This window comes from Pelobates fuscus, chromosome 8 (assembly GCF_036172605.1).
Source record: "Pelobates fuscus isolate aPelFus1 chromosome 8, aPelFus1.pri, whole genome shotgun sequence".
NCBI classification, from domain to species: domain Eukaryota; kingdom Metazoa; phylum Chordata; class Amphibia; order Anura; family Pelobatidae; genus Pelobates; species Pelobates fuscus.
In genome coordinates, this window is record NC_086324.1 from 105,846,881 (window position 1) to 105,871,384 (window position 24,504).

Here is a 24,504-nt window from a genome sequence, read left to right on the forward strand (position 1 = left end):
ACACACGAAAAGGACTTGGGAATTGTTATAGACAACAAACTATGCAACAATGTGCAATGTCAATCAGCAGTGGCCAAGGCCAGTAAGGTATTGTCATGCATGAAAAAGGGCATTCATTCTCGGGACGAGAATATCATTTTGCCTCTCTATAAATCACTGGTAAGACCACATATTGAATATGCTGTGCAATTTTGGGCACCTGTTCTAAAGAAGGATATCATGGCACTAGAAAAAGTGCAGAGGCGGGCTACAAAATTAATAAAAGGAATGGAACATATCAGCTATGAAGAAAGGTTAACAAATTTAAACCTATTTAGTTTAGAAAAACGTCGCCTGAGAGGGGATATGATAACATTATACAAATATATTCGGGGCCAATACAAACCATTGTGTGGAAATCTATTCACAAACCGGACTTTACATAGGACACGAGGCCATGCGTTTAGACTGGAAGAAAGAAGATTTCGTCTAAGGCAAAGGAAAGGTTTTTTTACTGTAAGAACAATCAGGATGTGGAATTCTCTGCCTGAAGAAGTGGTTTTATCAGAGTCCATACAGATGTTCAAACAGCTACTAGATGCATACTTGCAAAGACAGAATATTCAAGGATATAATCTTTCAATGTAGGGTAATAACTGCTTGATTCAAGGATAAATCTGACTGCCATTCTGGGGTCAAGAAGGAATTTTTTGTCCTAGCTTGTTGCAAAATTGTGCTTCAAACTGGGTTTTTTTTTTTTTTTTTCCCTTTTGGATCAACAGCAAAAAACAGGTGTGAGGAAGGCTGAACTTGATGGACGCAAGTCTCTTTTCAGCTATCTAACTATGTAACTATGTAACCCAAGCAAATCCTGGAACAAGATTTTTCAAACAAGATGACCTTGTTTGTACATAATTGCTACCGATGTAGAACTATCTGACCAGATCTGGATAAGATAATACCTGGTCTTTATCTGAAAGGCAAAGAGCTATCCAGATAGCCTTCGGTCCCATGTAGTTGGATACGTTTTTACAAATTATCTCAGCTAATTTCCCTTCATCCCTATGAGAACCTAGCTGAGACCTGAAGCATCAGTCGTAAAATTCTGAACAATCGATTTGAGAACTAGAACAAAAAGTTAGAACCGTCATCCTTTATTTCTGCCTGGTTCAGAAAGGAATGACCGAAGTATAGGATTTTACAGAAAAATGTTATTAGCAACTCTATCTGGCCACTGAAGGACCTGTAAACAGTGCTATACCTAAAGAAGCTGAAGAGACCAAGCAGGTTCTTACAAGATGGGAACCAATATAATTTCCCAAGTATCTGTCTACTGAAGTAGAAGAGAGATTTCAGGTGATAATGACAGAGAGAACCACAATTTTTTTCTTCAGGGAATTACCATTCTCTGAGAGTCAAACCCCTTGTCAAAATATTTACACCTGAACTGTTCCTTGACAAACACCAGAACTGCACACTTCCTGAAAAGGGAATTCTTTATCAGAAGATTGATTAGCAACCACCTGTATGCTGTAGAAACACCCTAACCTTTAGGGGCTGGTGTACAAAAATTAATTAGATGCCCCTGAAGAAGCAGAATTGTAGAGATTCAACAAATTTATGGATGGCAATATTTTGCCTAGTGAGAGAATCTCAAGCGGCAATTGCCATAAGCATTTTCTTAAAAGAAAACTGCGGACAAACCTAGGTAGAAAACCATCTCAGGGGGCGGGGCCTGACTGGGGAACGGAGCAGTGGCATGTCGCTGCTGCTCCGGTTTTCAACCGTGCTCACTGCCGAATACCGACAGATTGAGGCTGTAAATCACATTACAGCAACTCCCAAACGACTGGGGCCACCGTGACCTACGCGTAGACACCAGGAAAGCTGATCTTAACACCGATCCCGACTCGCACGAGGATGCGGCCTACGAGCATGGCGGCGGGGGGAGAGACGGCCGCTCTCTCGCCGCTGAAACAAGCTACGGGACAAGGTTTGTGCCTCCGTTCCCCCCCCTATGGACCGGCGGGGGTTATCCCGGTCCCCACCAACGGGACATACGCGAAATCAGAAACTGCAACCTCCCACCTAAGACTGGACTCTGGAGGTTCTGGGCCCAGCCATTTAACGGAAACCTCAAAGAGCACACTCCTTAAGCCGCCCAGAGACGCACTAGAGTTCCTAAACCAGCTGGGCACACGCATGTGGGGAGGACACATGCCCAAGGGACTGCCTTACAAACGAGAGATCAGAGCACTGGCGGCCTGGATCCGCCCGGCCGTCCGGCGCCAAATGAGGGTACTCCCCACACGAACAGCCAAGGTGGCATCCCAGCGGAACCACAGCCTAAGCGAAGCCTCTCCAAAACATGCCGGCAAACACGGGGCGGATGCAAGACCCGACTCATGCGAGCTCCTGAGCGCTTTCCAAGCAAACCGCCAAACGCACCCAGCCACTAAAGGGGCCACACGCTCTTCTTCCGAGCTGGGGGTTCGTCAAGAGGTAACCCTCCCAAGCCACCCGAGGAGACAGCCGAGCACCGGCAAGCCCTTGGGCCCACGACCCTGTTGATGGGGTCAATGGAACTGTGGCAAGAACCCCTACTAAGGCCTCGGGCCGAGGACACATGGTCCCCAGACACCAAGCACCAGGACAGAGCGGGCAGAGAGCGGGGAATCAGAAGACTCCAGGCAGACACGATGCCGAGAGTACCGCACCAGACCACGGAAGGGTCTGCACCCGGAACCATCCCAGTGGCATCGGGTGACATGTCTCAACCATCCAGCACCCCAGCCACCAGTCTAGACACTGAAAGGGACTTGGGACGCTTACAACTGCTGTAATTGTACAGCCGCACAGTACCGTTAATGCTGCTTTACTTTTCTCCCTTACCTTGGTTTAAACAACTCTGGGTAATCTTTCTTTCTCTACTTGCCCAGCTTGAAGGCCTAGGCCTCTTTCATTACAACGTTAATGCATGCAAATTGTGTAGCAACGTCCTAAGCCTGTTTAGCCTGAAACTAGCTCAGAATAACCGTTGACCAGGTTGCGTATCTCATAGCCTGTTTATTTCTATGTTATTTTCATGCCAAGTTAAGCATAAACTGTACGTCAGATGATGCTCATTAGTTTTACCATGGTTGCCTTTACATTATTGCTGACGGTATCAACGTATAGTTCGAATAACATGCCATAGCCTTGTTTATCTAGTCTTTAATTTAAAGCATAGACATAAGCATTATCACATTTTAGACTAACCTACTTTTATTACTTTTGTTTCTCAACAAAGCCTGTATTACTCTGTATACATGATTGTTTCACAAAAAAAAAAAAAAAAAAATAAAAAATGGCAATCTTTCTTTGAGGTGCATTGTACACCGTCTCGATATTGTTAACTCATGTTATCCCACAATGCCTCCTCTTTCTCTTCTGTACCCCATGACGCATATGCCATAATAAAAGAAAGATTTATAATAAAAAAAAAAGTCTCAGTCATATCGTATCTATTTGCAGGGAACAAATTGAACCTGGTGGAACTACACCATGATCAATAGGCTTGCAGCTGTACTAGAATTTGCTTCAAGCCCAGTAACATGAGGAAGAAATTATTTTCCATGAAGACTAGTTCATACAGGTTACCATCATTATTCTTCGCCCGAGACTGATTACATAGATATACAGTCAGCATAAGACAATACCCATGATCCAGGCCTTCCTTAGCCATAATTGGGAAGCAGAGGCTAGAGCAGAAAGAATATCTGCAACTGCATTTCAAAACCTGTTTGATGCCGACTCTGCTGGAATCAATAGCAGAAGTAATTCTTAAAATTGCAATTCCAACCAACAGTCTTACCTGATAGAGGCTTTCCTTAGCTGTATTTGGGAAGCAGAGGCTAGAGCAGACAGAATATTTGCAACTGCATTTCAAAACCTGTTTGATGCAGACTCTGCCGGAATCAATAGCAGAAGGAATTCTTTAAAATTGCAATTCCAACCAACAGTCTTACCTGATAGAGGCTTTCCTTAGCCGTAACTGGGAAACAGAGGCTAGAGCAGACAGAATAGCTGCAACTGCATTTAAAACCTGTTTGATGCAAACTCTGCAGGAAATCAAAATTAGGAAGCATTTTCTTGAATTTTCCATTCAAACAATTTAAGATAAAACATAAAATGTGCAACCATGGAGTGAAGCACAGGAAAAGTTCTGCCCCAGCTGAATAAAACAGACAGCCTTGATATCAGGTGAAACTAGTTGAGGTGGTGAGAATGCTAATTGCAACAGAGCTTTGTCTACAGCAATTGCTAAAAGCCTACTGCATGTTTAAAGGGACACTATAGTCACCTGAACAACTTCAGCTTAATGAGGTTGTTTAGGTGAGTGCTACAGCTACCCGGAGCCTTTTTCTTGTAAGCACTGTATTTTCTGAGAAAATGCAGTGTTTACATTGGAAGCTTGGAACACCTCTTGTTGCAGTCAATCAGACGGCCACCAGAGGGACTTCCGAGTTCAGAGGCCCTAAAAAGGCCTCTCGTCCGATGCATTCTGGGTGAATGCATCAGACGGGCTATCAGCACACAAAGCACTGTGAACGCGCTTTGTGTGCTGACAGCCTGTCAGCACTGCTGTGGGCGTGGCTTCAGCTGACAGCTGAAGCCCGAACCCACAGGGATGCTGTCTGGCCACAATAGTGGTTGAAGGGGGGGGGGGAGACCTACTCTCCTCCCCCCCCCGGCCCCCACCCCTGAGCGGTGGGTGGGGGCCCTAAAAATAAGGGGGGCACATACTGCCCCCCCGGCCCCCACCCCTGTGCGGCGGGTGGGGGCCCTAAAATTATCAATAAGGGGGACCTATTGTCCCCCCCCGGCCCCCACCCCTGTGCGGTGGGTGGGGGCCTTAAAATAAAAAATAAGGGGGGGACATACTGCCCCCCCCCGGCCCCCACCCCTGTGCGGCGGGTGGGGGCCCTAAAATTCACAATAAGGGGGGGGACCTACTGCCCCCCCCCGGCCCCCACCCCTGAGCGGTGGGTGGGGGCCCTAAAATTCACAATAGGGGGGGGACCTACTGTCCCCCCCCGGCCCCCACCCCTGTGCGGCGGGTGGGGGCCCTAAAATTATCAATAGGGGGGGACCTATTGTCCCCCCCCGGCCCCCACCCCTGAGCGGTGGGTGGGGGCCCTAAAATTCACAATAGGGGGGGGACCTACTGTCCCCCCCCGGCCCCCACCCCTGTACGGCGGGTGGGGGCCCTAAAACTCACAATAGGGGGGGGACCTATTGTCCCCCCCCGGCCCCCACCCCTGAGCGGTGGGTGGGGGCCCTAAAACTCACAATAGGGGGGGACCTACTGTCCCCCCCCCGGCCCCCACCCCTGAGCGGTGGGTGGGGGCCCTAAATACAAAGGGGGTGGGGACCTTAGTTAACCCTCTCCCCCCCCCAAAAAAAAAAACTTATCTCCCTACCTACCCCCCTCACCCTAAAAATAATAAGGGGGGACCCTTTAACTAAACCTGTAAAGAAAAAAAAAATAAGATAAAAACAACTTACCATTCGATGTTTTCTTTCTTCTAAAATCTTCTTTCTTCAGCCCCAAAAAAGGCCAAATAAAAATCCATAATAACCGACGCAATAAAAAAAAAAAAAAAAAAACCCGAGCGCAAAAAAAAATAATCCATCTTCACCCATGGAGGGCTCCGCGCAGACTGAGCTCCGCAGGGCGGGGGAAGGCTTATAAAGCCTTGCCCCGCCCTGCAATTAGCCTAAGAACACTCTGATTGGTGGGTTTAAGCCAATCAGAGTGCTCTGTGTCATTTTACAAGCGTGGGAAAGTTCTTTGGAATTTTCCCACGCTTGTAAAATGACACAGAGCAATGTGATTGGATGGCTTGAAATCCATCCAATCACAGTGCTCTGTGTCATTTTACAAGCGTGGGAAAATTCCAAAGAACTTTCCCACGCTTGTAAAATGACAAAGAGCACTGTGATTGGATGGCTTGAAATCCATCCAATCACAGTGCTCTGTGTCATTTTACAAGCGTGGGAAAATTCCAAAGAACTTTCCCACGCTTGTAAAATGACAAAGAGCACTGTGATTGGATGGCTTGAAATCCATCCAATCACAGTGCTCTGTGTCATTTTACAAGCGTGGGAAAATTCCAAAGAACTTTCCCACGCTTGAAAATTCCAAAGAACTTTCCCACGCTTGTAAAATGACAAAGAGCACTGTGATTGGATGGCTTGAAATCCATCCAATCACAGTGCTCTGTGTCATTTTAGTGACCGGTTTCAAATTGCGGGGGCAGCTGTTTCCTGTGTAAATTGCAGACTTTACTTAAATCCATTGCAATATTCTATATAAGACACGTGTTTGTTTGTTTTTTACACCGTGAAGCAAAACTTCCTTATTCTGTGTGTCATTTAATTGACATGCACAGAAATAATAGTACCTGCACCTGGTCTTTATATGGAAAATGATCCTTAAAGAGACATGCAACTCCCCCCTCCACAAAAATCACTATTAGTAGATATATCTCAATGAAAACACACATGCAAACCTCTTTTCTCTCGAAATTGCAAATATTTTGGGGGTGAGGTTATCTAATTAAATAGCCAGACTACAAATAATTTGCTAGGGCCCAGGTACATGCCCAGTTGGGGTTCTGTTTTGGTTCCCAATGCATGTTATATGTCAATCAGCAGTGGCTAAGGCCAGTAAGGTATTGTCATGCATGAAAAAAAGGCATTCATTCTCGGGATGAGAATATCATTTTGCCTCTTCATAAATCACTGGTAAGACCACATATTGAATATGCTGTGCAATTTTGGGCACCTGTTCTAAGGAAGGATATTATGGCACTAGAAAAATAAATCTATTCACAAACTGGACTGTACATAGGACACAAGGTCATGCATTTAGAATAGAAGAAAGAAGGTTTCTTTACTGTAAGAACAATAAGGATGTGGAATTCTCTACCTGAAGAAATGGTTTTATCAGAGTCCATACAGATGTTCAAACAGCAACTAGATGCATACTTGCAAAAATAAAATATTCAAACATATAATTTTTCAATGTAGGGCAGTGATGGCGAACCTATGGCACGCGTGCCACAGGTGGCACGCCGGGCCTGCCTTGTTGGCACGCGGCCATAGGTCGCCGGGAGAGAGGGGGCTGCTGGCTGTCTGCAGAGTAGGCACCTGCCTGCCTGAAACGGCAGGCGCCTAATCTGCTTCCGGGTCGGCACCCCTTACCACCCACAGCACCCCTTACCACCCTCAGCACCCCTTACCACCCACAGCACCCCTTACCACCCTCAGCACCCCTTACCCCTACCACCCACAGCACCCCATACCACCCACATTACCCCTTACCACCCTCAGCACCCCTACCACCCACAGCACCCCTTACCACCCTCAGCACCCCTTACCACCCACAGCACCCCTACCACCCACAGCACCCCATTACCACCCTCAGCACCCCTTACTACCCACAGCACCCCTTACCCCCTAAGCACCCCTTACCACCCACAGCACCCCTAACCACCCTCAGCACCCCTAACCACCCTCAGCACCCCATACCACCCACAGCACCCCTTACCACCCTCAGCACCCCTAACCACCCACAGCACCCCTAACCACCCACAGCACCCCTACCACCCACAGCATCCCTACCACCCACAGCACTCCTTACCACCCACAGCACTCCTTACCACCCACAGCACCCCTTACCACCCACAGCACCCCTTACCACCCACAGCACCCCTTACCACCCACAGCACCCCTACCACCCACAGCATCCCTACCACCCACAGCACTCCTTACCACCCACAGCACCCCTTACCACCCACAGCACCCCTGCCACCCACAGCACCCCTTACCACCCACAGCACCCCTTACCACCCACAGCACCCCTTACCCCCACAGCACCCCTACCACCCTAAGCACCCCTTACCACCAACAGCACCCTTACCACCCACAGCACCCCTGCCACCCACAGCACCCCTTACCCCCACAGCACCCCCTACCCCCAGCACAGCACCCCTACCCCCAGCACAGCACCCTTACCTCCACAGCACCCCTTACCACCCACAGCACCCCTTACCACCCACAGCACCCCCACCACCACAGTACCACCCACAGGACCCCTAACACCCACAGGACCCCTACCACCACAGTACCACCCACAACACCCCTACCACCCACAGAACCACCCACAGCACCCCTACCACCCACAGTACCCCTACTACCACTTACCCCCACAGGACCCCTACCACCACAGTACCACCCACAGCACAGCACCCCTACCCGCCCACACACACACACAGCACACCCCACACACACACACACACACTGCACCCCTCAATGCAGTATGTGTGTGTATTCAGCGGACTGTGGGTGTGTGTGTGTGTGTATTTAGCAGACGGTGTGTGTATGTATTTAGCGGACGATGTGTGTATGTGTTTAGCGGACGATGTGTGTATGTGTGTATGTGTTTAGCGGACGGTGTAAGAATGTGTTCTGCAGTCTGTGTGTATGTATTGCATTTGTTGGAGATACTAATAAATTTAAGCTGAATTTTATCTAGTTATATCATTATTTAAAATCTGTATCATTGAACTCTCTGTTGTGTTCTTCTTTTAAAACAAAAGATGTTAATTAGTTCGGACAACTGTACAAGTTGTTTTTTCTAAACGTAAACCTCAGTATTCAGGTTTAATTGCAGTGTTGGCACTTTGAGGAACAAAAAGTTGGCATATATTGCGGTTTGGGCACTCGGGCTCAAAAAGGTTCGCCATCACTGATGTAGGGTAATAGCTTCTTGATCCCAGGATACATCTGACTGCCATTCTGGGGTCAAGAAGGCTTTTTTTCCCTAGTTTGTTGCAAAATTGGAAGTGCTTCAAACTGTTTTTTTGCCTTATTTTGGATCAACAGCAAAAAACAAATGTGAGGAAGGCTGAACTTGATGGACGCAAGTCTCTTTTCAGCTATGTAACTATGTATGTAACTATATATATCTCATTGTCTATCTGGTTTTGATCTTGGCTATTACTGGCTATTCTCCTATCTATACTCCTTGAGTTGGCTATTGTGATTTATAGTTTCTATAGCTTGACATGTAAATAACAAAAAAAACACAAAACACACATTATTGTCTAATGCTTTAACATATGGATGACATTGTACAGACTATAAAGTGCCATTAAATCATATTTGCAGGACAGTTGAGCCTTAAAATTGATGGCAATTTATAATGACTACTAATAATGAACTGTGAAGTACAACTAAATTCATTTGTTTTGGCTAAAATCGGCAATGAGGCGGTTTGGGTAACTTATGTTTTTGAAGAAAAAAAAAAAACATATTTGAGAATACTTGATTATGACTAGATATTTTTATTTATATCTCATTTTAAAAATAACCATTTCATGTAAGGTTTAGAATGCAATTTTCCTTTCTTTGGGTGCATATTCCAATATAATGTGCTGGCACGCACTAATACTGCAAATGAGAAAACATTGTACAGAAAACATTAAAGCAGCGCTCTGTCCCTATGTGGGGTGTTTGCATAGTCCCTACTTTGTCTTAATGTGTCTTTATGAAATACGCAATTGAATGGGGGGTTTACTCCAAGCACCATGACCACTTTACTAATGTAAAAAGTGGTCCTGGTGCCTGGAGTTTGTATATGTAGCAGTTCACTATGAAATGCTGCACATACAGAGTTCAAGCCCTCTGTTGCCATTATTGAGGTGTCATCAGCTAGCCTCAAACTAGAGGTCACTGGACCACCAGGCTGCATTAGAGCCGACGTGTGGGAGGCAGGTAAAGTTGCAAACCATTGCTAAATGGTTTGCCCCATTAACGGGGAACTTGACCAGGGTACTCCTTACATCAATGTTTTTGATGATTTGAGCAAGTATTTTAAGATTAATAATAGCTGCATTCTGTCAATGAGGGGAGAGCAGTGAGAGCTGGCACAAACAGGGCAACTCTGCTGGCTACAGTAGAAGCCTGCAAATTCCTACATAGTATAGATGCCTATGTTAGCCAGGCAGCTACACTTACTGCAGACATACAGATATTATGGTTCCACATCTTGGTAATTATTTTCGAAGTTGTATCTATTAAAAAAATGCCAAAGGATTACTTATAAATGTACAAAAGGATATTTCACCTAAGTATTAATGAATAAAAATAGTAAAATTAAAATAAAGTAGTGTAAATTTACATCACATATTTTTAACATACAGATATACAGTTTTGTCTTTGGTGCATAGGCCTTGCTGGGAGGAGAGAACTTAAAGGGACACTATAGTCACCAGAACAACTATAGCTTAATGTAGTTGTTCTGGTGAGTATAATCATTGCCTTCAGGCATTTCAATGCATATACTGCATTTTCAGAGAAAAGGCAGTGTTTACATTGCCCCTAGGGACCCCTCCAAGTGGCCACTGGAACTGCCATTCAGCGTCTCCACGCACTGCATGGGGAAACTGAATTTTCCTCATAGAGATGCATTGATTCAATACATCTCTATGAGGAGGTGCTGATTGGCAAAAACAGTGTTTGGCCCCGCCCCCTTGCCGATTTTAGCCAATCCAATTCTTTCCCCATGGGAAAGCATTGGATTGGCTAAAAATCAGCAATTCTGATGTCACCAAGGGGGCAGGGCTAGTACCGGCAGACCCGCACGGCGTTGAAAATAAGGTGAGTTTTAATTGCTTTAAGGAGGCTAAGTAGAGGCCAAACCACCTAAATGGTGGGTTTAGCACTATAGGGTCAGGAATACATGTTTGTGTCCCTGACCCTATAGTGTTCCTTTAATTTTTTATATATATATATATATATATATATCAGGGTCATATACATCTGTGATCAAAGGTCCACCTGTTTTCCATTGGTTCAGAATAAAAATAAGTAGTAATTTACAGTGGATGTTTTGCTATTCAAATAGATTAATCTAGCATAAGTTACTTATGGTATCTGGGGCATTTACAAGTTTTACATGCGGAGTGAAAGGTTACTTCAGAGAATACTCTTTTTGAGTTACTTTTAAATAACTGTTGTGGTTTTGAAAATGATTTAAAAGGAATATGAAAGTAAAGACAGCAAGTGCAGATTTTAATCAGATGATGGGAAAAGGATGCGGGAAGCAAGTGCAGACTTTAATCAGAAACAAGTTACAGAGCGATGACGTTTCGACCACGCAATGTGTTTATCAGACCATATTGTGTATTGAATCATCATTACTCTGTATCTTCTTTCTAATCAAAGTCTGCAATTTCCGTTGGGTGCCCACATAATTTTCTTTCACATTTGCATCTGCAAAAGTTTTGGCCACCTTTGGGTCCTTTTAATATTTTGCTGCATGTGTGTGGTCCCTTGAGTGTGAATTACAATGTTTACGAAGGGAGTGATTATTGTTTGTTGGTTATTGTATGTTGTTGTATGTTGGTTATTGTATTTTTGAATTGTTTACTATGTCTCTCCTATTGTTGGCTAGCAGGTGTAGGCTGGCAATTTGATTTAGCAGTGGCCAGGTTATGCTCCAAATATATGTTAAAAGATTCAAAAACTCAGGGCCGGCACAAACTTTAGGCAAACTAGGCATTCGCCTAGGGCGCCGGCCTGCTGCGGGCTCCCACCGTGATGATTCCTGGTGGGCTGCCTGCCCCTGTCTGGGGCCGCAGTACTGGGCGAGGGGCTCTTGAGCCGCCCCCAACGCCGGGCCGATCCTCAAGGAGCCTGAAGGTGAAGGCACCGAGAAGTGCCAGGAGGCAGTGCTAGGTAAGGCAGAGCAGGCACCTGCTTACCTTGATGGCAGGTGCCTGTTCTGCCAACAAATGCCGGTGACCTGAGGAGAGGGGGGCAGAGAAAGCAGGCGGCGAGGGAGCTGTAGCCTCTCACTCCTCCCTCGCACGCCCTCTGTGATGCCAGGAGCCAAAATATGATGTCATTCTGGCCCCAGCATACTAAACATCGCACTGGAGGAGTGAGGAGCTGTCCCACACTGGATCCCAGGGAGGTAGGAAGGCTGGATGGCAGACACATCAGTGTGTGTGTGTGTGTGTGTCTGTCAGTAAGTGTATGTATGTCAGTGAGTGTCTGCCTGTGTGTGTGTTTGTCTGTCCGTTTGTGTGTGTGTCTGTCTGTGTAGTGAGTGAATGTATTTATGTCAGTGAGTGAGTGTATGTCTGCCAGTAAGTAAGTGTGTGTGTGTGTGTGTGTCAAAGAAGAGAAAAACAGGCAACACTCCAGGATAATGAATGTAAAATTATTTGTGGGTTCATCACCTCACCAAAAAATAAGTGCGACGTTTCGGCTCCACAGAGCCTTAATCATGCATAAGGGTTACATCATAACAGCAGTGTTTTTTTTGTAAATATATTTTTATTGTTTTATATTCGAGGTGAGACACGCAGGTCTCTTCAAATGTATCGCAACTGTAACACAATCAACATTTTCGGTGAGACTCGCAGGTCTCTGCAATATTATTGTATGTTGAGCACAACGTGTGCTAGAAAAAGGGTGTAATCATAAACATTTATTTGGGCACGCAGGCACGCCTCATTGTTAGACTTGCAGGTCCCCATACATCAACACCTTAGTGAGGCTTCTAGTGCCTTACTTGCATTTCCCCCTCAGATAAGTTGTGTATGGCCTCTCATCTGGTGCCTGTGGAAGTGATTAGGTCTAGCGAGCTTGTGGCTATGTTACTTTGATTGAGAGGGGTGATCTGAGATTATTGTGTCGGTGACCCCCAAGACACTGTGATATTGTGTCGGGTGTCCTGTGGGTTCATGATCCCATCGTTAAGTGGTCAGCAGTGTCTCAGTTCTTCCAGAATACGGGTCTGCGGCCCAAATGGTAGGTAAGAGAAAGCTGGGGGGGGAAGGGGGAAGAGTTGGGGGGGGGGGAGGAAAAAGGGGGGGGGTGCGGGTGATGTGACCAGGTAGGTGTGTAGGATGCTGGGATGGGGTCAGTTTTGGGTGTCAGGTCTGTCGGGTGGGTCGTCAGCGTCTAGGCGGGTAGTGAAGTCTACCTGTGTGGTGGATACGATCCAGTGTGTCCATGTCTCTATGTATTTTGCGGTGGTGTTAGTCGCTCCTGAGTGTAGTTCTTCTATTGTTCTAAGCTCCTCCATTTGGTTGAACCATGTCCTGAGGGGAGGGGGCCTATCTTGTCTCCAGTACTGTGGTATGGTTTGTTTGGCTATGTTGAGGATCCTTATGGTCATGGATCTTTTGTATCTGGACCTGGATATTGTCGTGTGGTGTAGCAGCATTGCCGCTGGGTCTAGTGGTGGGGGTGTGTCTGAAAATTTTTCTAAGATGGCGTGTATGCCCTTCCAGAATGGTTTAATACTACGGCATTCCCACCATATGTGTAGTGTGGTACCCGTTGTCTCCCTGCATCGCCAACATAAGTCGGAGTGTGATGGGTCTATCGCATGAAGTTTATGTGGGGTGTGGTACCAGTGGCTCAGTAGTTTAAATGCTGTCTCCTGTGTCCTGGTGAAGGTGGAGCAATGATGAGTGAGATAGCAGATTTTTTCCCATTCAGTCTCGGTGAATGTCCTCCCCAGGGCAGTTTCCCATTTGCCTTTGAAGGCAGGGGTCTCTGTCGGAGTCTCCCTTTGTAGCAGTGAGTATATAAGAGATATGCTGTGGGGCAGGGGGTCAGGGTGGGTGCAGTACTCTTCGAAGGTAGTCGGGTTCCTAACACGGGTTCGTCCCCCGTGTAGGGTGCTTATGTAGTTCGATAATTGTCTGTATTTGAAGGTTTGTAGGAATGTGGGGGGTGTATCCCCTGTTAGGTGCATAAGAGTCTTCCGTCCGGCGTGTGTGTACATGTGGTGTAATCTGGGGATGGGCTGGTGGATGGTTGTGGGTTAGGGGCAGTAGGGGCGATGGGTGTCGAGTGAGACTGTGTACCCTAGACGCTCTGTGCCATACCCGGAGTGTATGTTGTGCTAACGAGGAGCATCCCCGGCCGAGGCCTCCCCCGGGGCACCACGGTAGGGTCGACACTGGCCTAGCTATCTCTGTCTCTTCTACAACCTTCCACAGTTTATGGACGTTGGTCTTAGTCCATTCCATGACTCTTTGTAGGTGTCCTGCCGTATAGTATAGATAGAAGTCGGGGATGGCCAGTCCACCCCTTTCCTTGGGTAGAGTGAGGGCCTGATATTTAATTTGTGGTCTCGTCCCGTTCCATATGTAGTTGCCCGTCATCGAGCGTAGGGTATTGAAAAATCCTTTGGGGATAGTTATTGGGAGCGTCTGAAATAGGTAGAGTAGACGCGGGAGGAGATTCATTTTAAGTACCTGAATCCGTCCCAGCAACGAAATATGTGGGTGGGACCATTGAGTTAGTTACCTCTTGAAGGTATTTAGCATGGGTGTAAAGTTCTCCCTGTATAGGTCCTCTTTCTGTTTGGTGAGCCATGTACCTAGGTAGCGTATTTTGTGTTCCGCCCACTGGAATGGGAAGCTGGAGTGGAGGGGGGAGGTTCGTTTGTTGGGCAAGTCAGCGTTCAGAATGTAGGATTTGGAGTAGTTTATCTTTAGGTTGGATATGGTTCCAAATGTCTTAAATGCTTTGAGTATATTGAGGAGGTCGTCCGCATAGGCGGCCACCTTATGGTGTGTGTCCCCCGTTTTTATTCCTGTTATGTCGTGGTGTTGTCTGATGGCTGTCAAAAAGGGTTCCAGGGCAAGGACGAAGAGCGGGGATAGTGGGCATCCTTGGCGGGTGCCGTTATAGATCGGGAACTCTTCTGTTAGCGCCCCATTTACTATTACATGTGCCGTGGATCTGTCGTACATGGCTGCGATCCAGCTGCGCATGTGGGGTCCCAGACCCACCTGGGCGAGGGTCTGGAATAGGTAAGTCCAACCCACTCTGTCGAAGGCCTTCTCTGCGTCAGTGGACAGCAGTAGAAGGCCTCCGGTGTTTTTGCTTTGGTTGTGCATGAGGGCGAGGGTCCTGATGGTGTTGTCCCTCGCTTCACGAACCCGACCTGGTCAGGGTGTATCAGTGTGGGGATGTGCGGCTGTAGGCGCATGGCTAACATCTTCGCCATCAACTTAATGTCACAATTGATGAGGGAGATGGGCCTATAGTTCCCACATTGCTCTGCGTCCCTGCCCTCCTTCGGGATGATGGTTATGTGTGCTGTCAATGCTTGTTTGGGGAAATGGTGGCCCTCCCTGATCGCATTGAATGAGGCCAGCATCGGTTGGTATAGTGTGTCTGCGAAGTGTTTGTAATAGCCTAGAGGCAGGCCATCAGGGCCTGGGCTCTTGCCTGGTTTGGTGCGTTTTATCGCCAGTGCCAGCTCCTCTACAGAGAAGGGTTTGTCTAGTTGGTTCGCTATCCGTCTATCTAGTGTAGGTATTTTGTGTGTTTGTAGGTATTGCTGAATGGATTCCGTTAGGCGTGAAGTCGCCGCTCCCGGTTGTGGTCTGGGGAGAGAATAAAGTTCTGAGTAGTAGGCTCTCACCGTTTGCAAGATTTCCGTCGGCAGACGGCGAACTGTGCCCTTTTTGTCTCTAATTTTGTTTATGTACGTCAGTTGGCGCCGTTTCGTCAGCATTCTGGCTAAAAGTTTTCCGCTTTTGTTCCCGTGTAGGGAGAAAAAGGTCTTATGCCTGAGTACCTCCCTGTGGTGTTTGGACTGGAGCAGGGAGGTCAGTTCCCGTCTTAGCTGTAGTAAGCGTGCCTGGTGGGCAGGGGATTGTGTCTGTTTGTGCAGTGTGTCATGTTTGTGTATGTCCTCTATCAGTTCTACGAGTCGGGCTTCTCGTTGTTTTTTGAGTTCCGCCCCTTTCTGTATGAAGTGTCCCCGAATGACACTTTTATGTGCCTCCCATCTGATCGTCGGGGAAGTGTCCTCGGGGGCATTGTCCTGGAAGTAGTTAGTCAGGGCCCTACTAAAGTGTGTAGTCAGGTCTTGGCGTGATAGTAAGTATTCGTTCAGCCTCCATTTGGATACTGCTGGTCTGAGGAGTGGGGACCGGAGGGTGAGCGTGACGGGGGCATGGTCCGACCAGGTCGCCACCCCCACCCTCGCGTCCCGTACCAAGGGGAGGTGATAGTGTGAGGTGAAAAAGTAGTCTATGCGGGTATACGTCTGGTGAGGGTGAGAGTAGAATGTGTAGTCCTTTTCGTCTGGGTGGTGTGCTCTCCAGCAGTCAACAAGTCTAAGTTTAGTCAGTAGGGAATTAATCGCTCCGAGGTGTTGTCTGGGGAGATGGGAAGTGCCCTTAGAGCAGTCCCAGACCGGATCCAGTGCGACGTTGAGATCGCCCCCTATTATGAGGACCCCTTCTGCGAACGGGTGTAGTTTCTGCAAGGTGGTTTTGAGATAGCGGTGATGTTTGTTGTTTGGTGCGTATAGTGTGGCGAAGGTGTATAGGTGGTCGGCTACTGTGCCTTTTACAAAAAGGTATCTACCGTCTCAGTCAGTCATGGTTGCGTTCTCTATAAACGGTACGTTTTTATTGAACAGTATCGCCACACCCCTGGATTTCCCCTCATGGAAATCGCTGTAAAACCCCTTTGGGAAGTGGTGATTGGTCAATTTGGGCCTGTCTCCCTCCCTGAAGTGAGTCTCCTGTATCATGACTATGGATGCTTTTCGTGAGTGGAAGTCCCTCAGTGCCCCTGATCTCTTCTCCGGTATGTTAAGCCCCTTTGCATTTATGGATAAGATAGTGAGGCCGCTTGGTATTAGTGGTTTGTCTGTCATGGTAGAGTCCGTGGGTGTCCTTGCACCTGTTGGGTCTTAGTAGTGTTTGTCGGGATTTAGTCAGGTCGTCGGTGGGGGGGTGGGTAAAGGTGGGAGGGGGTGGGGATGTATTAGGAGGGGGAGGGGATAGGTGCGGAACGAGGGGGGTGGGGAGACAGATGGGGAAACTATGTACAAAATTTATCCAGTCACTCGAAGGTGGCTGATAAGGAACGAGCGGCGGAGGACAAGGCGTGGCAGGGTCCACCAGTGGTCCGCCAGACCCTGTCCGCCTATCTTTGGGCGCTCTGTCCTATGGGGAAAAGTGGAGGAAGCCGAGAGGTTCCGTATTGGTCCTACCTGGGGAGCCCGGGATCACATAACTCCCAGTGTCCCCGTATTCGGGTCTCACTCGGATCGGACCTTGTCGGGAATCCTCTACTCCCCTATGGCTTTAAGTGTGAGTGGTATGTGGATGTTCCATCCTCGTCCTAATTCTAGCGGCCTTTGGCCTCAAGTGGGTATTGTTTCACTCTGCCGGGCATTGGAGAGTGATGTGGTGTGTCGCCCGGTGAACAATCAAACAGTTAATAACAGTTCAAAATGACATCTCAATAAACAGATATTATCAACCACGTTAGCAAAGTAAAGTAAAACCCCTACGGTCCCCAGGATAGGTTCTGACCTTCCCACCCAGCCCAGAAGTATCGGGGTTTCGTCCCCTCCGTTATTCGGTGAGGGATATAGGGCGTTACTCGGCCTTCCAGTGTGAGGAGAGAGGGTATCCGGTCAGTATCGTGAATGAATGGGGTGGGTAGGTTCAGGTTCAAGGTGTTGCGGTCCCCCATTTGGTAAGCCTGTCCCATGGCAAGAGTGGGTCTTTTTCCTAACCCCCCCCCCTTCCAATTTTAGTCTCAGGTTATCTTTCCCTACCCCGCGTCTAGGGGGAGGGTCGTACCCCAGGTGAGCCGCACCGGCACCGGTGCCCCCGCCGCTGTTCCCCCAACGGTTCCTCGCAGGGCGTTATACACCCCGGCGGCATGGCCCAGCCAGGGGGCGCCCCCCCCCCCCTCCCGCAAGGTGATCCCCTCGGTGGCTTTCCTGGGTTATATACCTGGGCAAGGGGGTGCCTGTGTTGGGTCATCGTAGCCTTACGGGGATATGTAGTGTATTGCCCCTCAGATTGAGTCCCTACTAGCGGGCCCCGACATCATTACGGTTGCTTTTATCCCCCCTTCCTCCCCCCTCCCCCCCTAGTTCAAGTAAATGGGTCGGGTGGAAAGTCTTGTGTGCAATGCTTAGGTGGTCATAGTCCCTGGGCCCGTTCAAAATACTTGCGGTTGAAAGTGGGTTAGGTGGAAAGTCCCGCATTCAATGCGTAGGCGGTCTTAGTCTCTGGGTCCATGGGGCAGTTCAAAATACTTGCGGTTGAGCTCGGTGGTAGTGAGGCCCTCAGGTTTAGGAGGTTGTCCCTGATTGGCGTATGGTCTGGGCTCTTGGTCTTCGTTGTCTGCGAGGCTGTGGTGCCGCTCCAGGATGGAAGGAGTAAAATGACATCGGGTCTGGCCATGTTAGCTGAATGGGTGGTAGTTGAAGTTCTGTACTCAGGTCTGCAAGATCCTCTGGGTCCCTCACTATAAACGGGCCATTAGGAGTAGAGGCCTGTAGCCCCTAGGGGAAAGTCCAGCGGTAGCGTATTTTGTTGGATTGTAAGGCTCGTGTCAGAGGCTTGAGAGCTCTCCTATATGCCAGTGTGGCGGGAGACAGATCTGGGTATAGTTGTAAAGGTGCGCCATTTAACTGGACTCGGTCGGTGTCTCGGGCCTGTCGCAGGATATCTTCTTTGAGTTGGTAGCTGACTAGGCAACATATTACGTCTCGGGGGGGACTCTGGGGGGCCCCTAGGTCTCATAGCCCTGTGTGCCCGTATGAATTCGATATGGGCGGCTTCAGGGCGTCCGAGGAGTTTGTTAAACAGCCCCGTGAGCGTTGCACGGATCGGGGTATCTTGGTCCATGTCTTCCGGTATCCCCCTTACCCTGATGTTTTGTCGGCGCCCCCGATTGTCCAAGTCTTCGAGGTGGAGGACCATTTGGCGCAGTTGTGCCTCGTGTACTTGCAGGGTATTCGTGGTAGCATTCTGCGTGGTAGTTAGGTGGTCATTGTCTGCCTCTAACTGGGAGACTTTGTGGTGTAGGCCCTGAAGATCTTCGCGGAGGGAGTGGAGTTCCGCAGTGATAGATTTCCGAAGCTCCGTGTTCGCCTCTTTGAGGTCCGCTTTGGTGGGTAGTGCCTTTATCAGGGTCACCCAATCCGGTGCGTCCTCCGGGCGGGAGATGGAAATAGGGGAATCTGCGCCATGTTCTGCGCTCGGGGAGTGTGGGCACGAGGCCCATGAGGCTCCGGAATCCGTTGAGGCCTGTGAAGCCAGGTCCGCTGGGGTCCTCAAGTATTTGTGCAGCGATGAAGCCGGAGTGCCTTTGGATGCTTCGGTGGGTTTACCAGCGTGTGATGTGCGGTGTGTTTTACCCATTTTGCGATGTTAGGGAGTGGATGGACGAGGATTCTTGATAAGCCTGCGGGGAGCTCTCAGATTAAGCTGCCATCTCTCTCGGCCTCCAAGCCACGCCCCCCATAACAGCAGTGTTTAAATAACCCCAAAACCAAGTTAATTGGTAGATTTTCAAGCTGGACAGAGGTGACAAGTGGTGTCCTTCAGGGGTCTGTTCTGGGACCCCTTCTATTTAACATGTTTATAAATGATCTTGAAGACAGCATTGAAAGTCATGGTTCAGTGTTTGCAGATGACACAAAACTTTGTAAAATAATACAATGTGAGCAAGATATTACTTTGCTGCAGAGGGATTTAGATAGACTGGAGGACTGGGCACTCAAATGGCAGATGAAATTTAATGTTGAAAAATGCAAAGTTATGCACTTCGGCGTAAAGAATACACAAGCAACATATACCCTTAATGGAAGCGAAGTAGGGATAACAACACACGAAAAGGACTTGGGAATTGTTATAGACAACAAACTATGCAACAATGTGCAATGTCAATCAGCAGTGGCCAAGGCCAGTAGGGTATTGTCATGCATGAAAAAGGGCATTTATTCTCGGGACGAGAATATCATTTTGCCTCTTTATAAATCACTGGTAAGACCACACATTGAATATGCTGTGCAATTTTGGACACCTGTTCTAAAGAAGGATATTATGGCACTAGAAAAAGTGTAGAGGCGGGCTACAAAATTAATAAAAGGAATGGAACATATCAGCTATGAAGAAAGGTTAACAAATTTAAACCTATTTAGTTTAGAAAAACGTCGCCTGAGAGGGTATTTGATAACATTATACAAATATATTCGAGGCCAATACAAACCATTATGTGGAAATCTATTCACAAACCGAACTTTACATAGGACACGAGGTCATGCGTTTAGACTAGAAGAAAGAAGATTTCGTCTAAGGCAAAGGAAATGTTTTTTTTTTACTGTAAGAACAATCAGGATGTGGAATTCTCTGCCTGAAGAAGTGGTTTTATCAGAGTCCATACAGATGTTCAAACAGCTACTAGATGCATGTGATCCAAGAATAAATCTGACTGCCATTCTGGGGTCAAGAAGGAATTTTTTTCCTAGCTTGTTGCAAAATTGGAAGTGCTTCAAACTGGGTTTTTTTGCCTTCTTTTGGATCAACAGCAAAAAACACATGTGAGGAAGGCTGAACTTGATGAACGCAAGTCTCTTTTCAGCTATGTAACTATGTAACTATGTAATTAAAGATTATAACCACATGTTAAAACATATGTATAAGTGACATCTAAAAACAAGACATGGAGTCTACTCAAGTATAAAATCAGGATCTTAAAGATGCAGTAACCCATTATATAATGACATAGTAATACACTCATCTATAGTAAATATTCCGTAACATGAAAAAAATAAGGTGTCCTATCTAGTGCAGCAAGTTAAACTAGCATATTTAAATCCATGCAGCAGGCAAAATTTCAATGATTGATTTGAGAGTACTATATAAATTAAGTCTATTCAAGTGTATGGTCAGGATCTTAAAGATACAGTAACCTATTATATAGTAACATAGAAATAAATAAGGAGTTTTCTTTTACTTCCTTTGTGGAGCCGAATCGTCACACTTATTTTTAGGTTAGGTGGTGAACCCACAAATAAATTTACCTTCATTATCCTGGTGTGCTGCCTGTATTTCTCTTCTTTGATACTGCATTGGTGGATTCAGTGGTGTCCATCCTACACACAGAGTGCCCCTTTGGTGGAGGGCAGGAGCATATATGCGGAACTTGAGTGCAGGGTATACTGTTTTTGTGTGTGTGTGTGTGTGTCAGTGAGTGAGTGTATGTCTGTCAGTAAGTGTCTGTGAGTGTGTGTGTGACTGTCAGTGAGTGAGTATGTCTGTCAGTGAGTGAGTGTCTGTATGTCTGTCAGCCGGTGTGTGCGTGTCTGTCAGTGAGTGAGTGACATGATAGGGCGGCAAAATGGATCTTTGCCTAGGATGGCAGAAATCCTTGCACCGGCCCTGCTATTACTTATAGTCCTCTCTTTTTTTCCTTTATCATAACAAAGGCAAAAGTAGCAATTAATTGGTTTTACTTTTTCATTTCAGTGAAGCAAAGAAACGATTTAGAAAGAAAAATAATTGTTACCTCAAATACAGTCCATTGTTCTACTATTATGGCATCATTTCCTCTCTTCTTTGAGACCGGACTTCGAGAGCTCTCTTCCTCATAGATAAATAATCCATCCAATGATCTTGGTGACTGTTCTCCTGTAAAAAGAAAGAAGTCAATTGCCTTCCATTATCAGATATTGCAAGTTAATAAAGACATTTGCATGAACACCCAGCTCTATCAAACAATAATAATAAAGTGTATGCATCATATAAAAGCATGCATACTTTCGTCAAATTGCAAAAGAGAAAAAAATAATTGTGTTTCTTGCTTGGAACAAGTAGGAACCTTAATAGGAAGGAAGCCCTGGGTGGTGCGGGTGTTTTATATATCCTATCCTTGTTACTATCCTTGCTAAATGACCAGTAGAAAAGAAAACATCATGCTCTGTTTACTTAAGAGCAAGTTGTGGTGTCCTGGCAATAAGGTGGTAACAAAAAAAAATTGTCTGTGACGAAACGTCATCACTGAGTGTCATGCCTACATATGGGCCCTGTAAAAAGACTCTGTGTGATTTCCCCGGTATATTTGTAGGGTTCCTATATGTGTGGGATGTATATTTAATAGTTATTACAAATACAAAAAGAGAAGTCCTGCGCTCACTCCCATTACTAATGGGCCGGCAGCAAGGACTACAATACACATTAGCCCCAATATATAGTAAAAAACAAACAAAAAAAAAAGTTACCTGCGCTCTCTCCTTAATCCCTATGTATATTTAGACAAATGGAGGTCATTTAGTTGCTCCAATGGCCATTGGAGGGAATGCCCGCCTGCCAACGTCAAGGCAGACCCCCCTAAGCGGGTCCTAACACTTACCCTTCAGCCTGCCCTTCAGTGTTAGGACCCGCTTAGGGGGGTCTGCCTTGACGTTGTCAGGCGGGCATTCCCTCCAATGGCCATTGGAGCAACTAAATGACCTCCATTTGTCTAAATATACATAGGGATTAAGGAGAGAGCGCAGGTAACTTTTTCTTTTCTTTGGTATTTAATAGTTATGTTTCATGATCTGTAACTCTGGCATCTCACCAGGCTAAGTCACACTCTTTCTGGAATACATGCTTCTTTTATGCACAGAACCCTGCAGGGGTCTCCATTCTATACAATACCCTTCCCATAGTCCCAGGCAGGAGGGGGGCTGGGTTACAGATAGCCATCTCCCGCCTTAGGAGATAGCAAGCAGTATACAGGGATACACTTTAAAACATATCACAATCAGGGGGGCTCGGCGCCCCTGGAAGGGAAGGGGTTACAGGGTTAGGGCTTGCATGGATAGATGGCCCCGGGTCCCATCTGGGATCCCTGCAAAAAGCAGGGCGATCGGATATACAGAGCCGGAGATATCAGCGTCAAAAGTCTGGGGCTCAAGGCTCTGTACATCCCTGAAATTAGCTACATGGTGTTGCTTGGTTTAGTTCGGTGAATTAAAACTTTGCGCCTAAACCAAGCAACAGCCAATCAGCTGAAAGGGCGCGAACCAAATCGCGCCAATCAGCGTTCAGGGGAGGACGGAGTTTTGTCGCCCAAGCCGAAGGAAGGGCGCAAAACTAGGATGCACCAATCGGTGCTCGGGGAGGAGGGGTGTTTCGCCGCCTAATCAGGGGAAAGGGCGCAAAACCTGATTGCACCATTCCACTGAAAGGCGCAAAACTAATTTGCGCCAATCAGCTCCCAGGGCCAAGGGGGGTTTCACCACCCTGTGACGAACTGCACTTCGCCACTGGCTTTTGGAGAGGCCTCTTGCCCTGTGACTATGGCCCCTGGGGTGTATTGCCATTTAAACACTCGATTTGTGCATATTAGATTTTAAAACACCGTTTCTGCCCCTTTAAATATTGTTGGAAAAGATTTGCACTTTCGAAATGGCACTTCGGAAACAGCCAAAGTGCCGAAGTAGTCAAAGTGGCCGCCATTCGTAGATTCAAACAAGTGGCGGCGGCCATCTTAAATTGTCCAGCAGTGTTTTGCTGGAGTGTATGGAACTGTTTTGGGCATGGGACCATGTGCACGGTGGGGCAAAAATAAGACTTCCATTAAATTCCTGAAACCCTGAACCGATCTGGGTGATTTTTGGATATGTTGTTCACCCAGATCGGGGCTATCAGGGGATGTGTGGGGATATGTTGTATTTTGGGGTACTTTTTGGGGTTTGTAAAATGTATTTTTTTCTGCTAAAGTTAATTGAGTTAGTCCATTGTCTTTGTTAATTGTATCACAGGCAGAGGGGAGGGTTTGTGTACAGTAACTGGGAGTGTTCAAATGTAAAGATTCTGTTTTTATTGGATTGTGCATTTTATGACCTGTGCCCTACAAGGTCCACATAGGCTGTAACCTTGCGGGGAAATACTGTATAAAAGAAGCAGCTGTAGTATTAAACCTTCAGTTCTACTTGACCCTCAACTCGCAGCCTCGACTCGTGTTTGGGGTGGACAGCTTTAATCACTAAAGCGATTGCTATGCTCTTCATACTCCCTTAACTTCACTAAGCTCTTGTAAGAGCTTGTTTCTGTTCCTGCTTCGCTCTCTGAAGGAAGCGAGGTTCACTCACTGGAGCCTGGAGCCTTAGGTCTAGGGTGGGTAGGAGACGGCGAGACCCCAACCTAGCAGGGGCGGTTTGTGGGGTCTGCAGTGCTTATGGTGTCGGTGTGGTGCTGATGGTCCTTGGTGAGCACTAGGAGCATCAGTCTACGTTCCAACTCTCAGCTAGCCTGGGGCAACCATAACACGCCCAATCAGACGAAAGGGCGCACAACCTGTTTAAACAAGTGCTCCTTCTCTGATTGGTCACCCGCTCCCGGCGGTGACCAATCAGCGCTTTACTTGTGCTGCCCAACCAGGAGAATGGCGCAAACCCAGTTTGAATGGGCGCTCCTTCTCCCATTGGTCAGCAGAGACTTCCATGCGACCAGCGGGAACCCTGCAGCTGTGAGACTGACTCACAGCCCCCGGGATTCACAGCTGGCGCGCGCCCCTGTCTCCGGTGGATACCCACACTTAGACATCCGCCAAGGAGACAGCGTTCTCATGGGAAACCACGAGCCTAGCCTCGTAGCTCCGAGATAGGGATAGTGACTACAGCTCCCTTGG

General features: G+C 47.3%; 1 protein-coding gene across 1 annotated transcript in view; it reads right to left on the reverse strand.

Moving 5' to 3' along the window:
* The window catches only part of RFTN2 (raftlin family member 2), a 484,037-nt gene that overhangs the window by 195,555 nt on the left and 263,978 nt on the right, over positions 1 to 24,504 (reverse strand). The window contains exon 6 of the mRNA XM_063430216.1: positions 21,394 to 21,515. Coding sequence (XP_063286286.1) covers positions 21,394 to 21,515 — 122 coding nt within the window. The remainder of the gene's footprint in view (positions 1 to 21,393; positions 21,516 to 24,504) is intronic.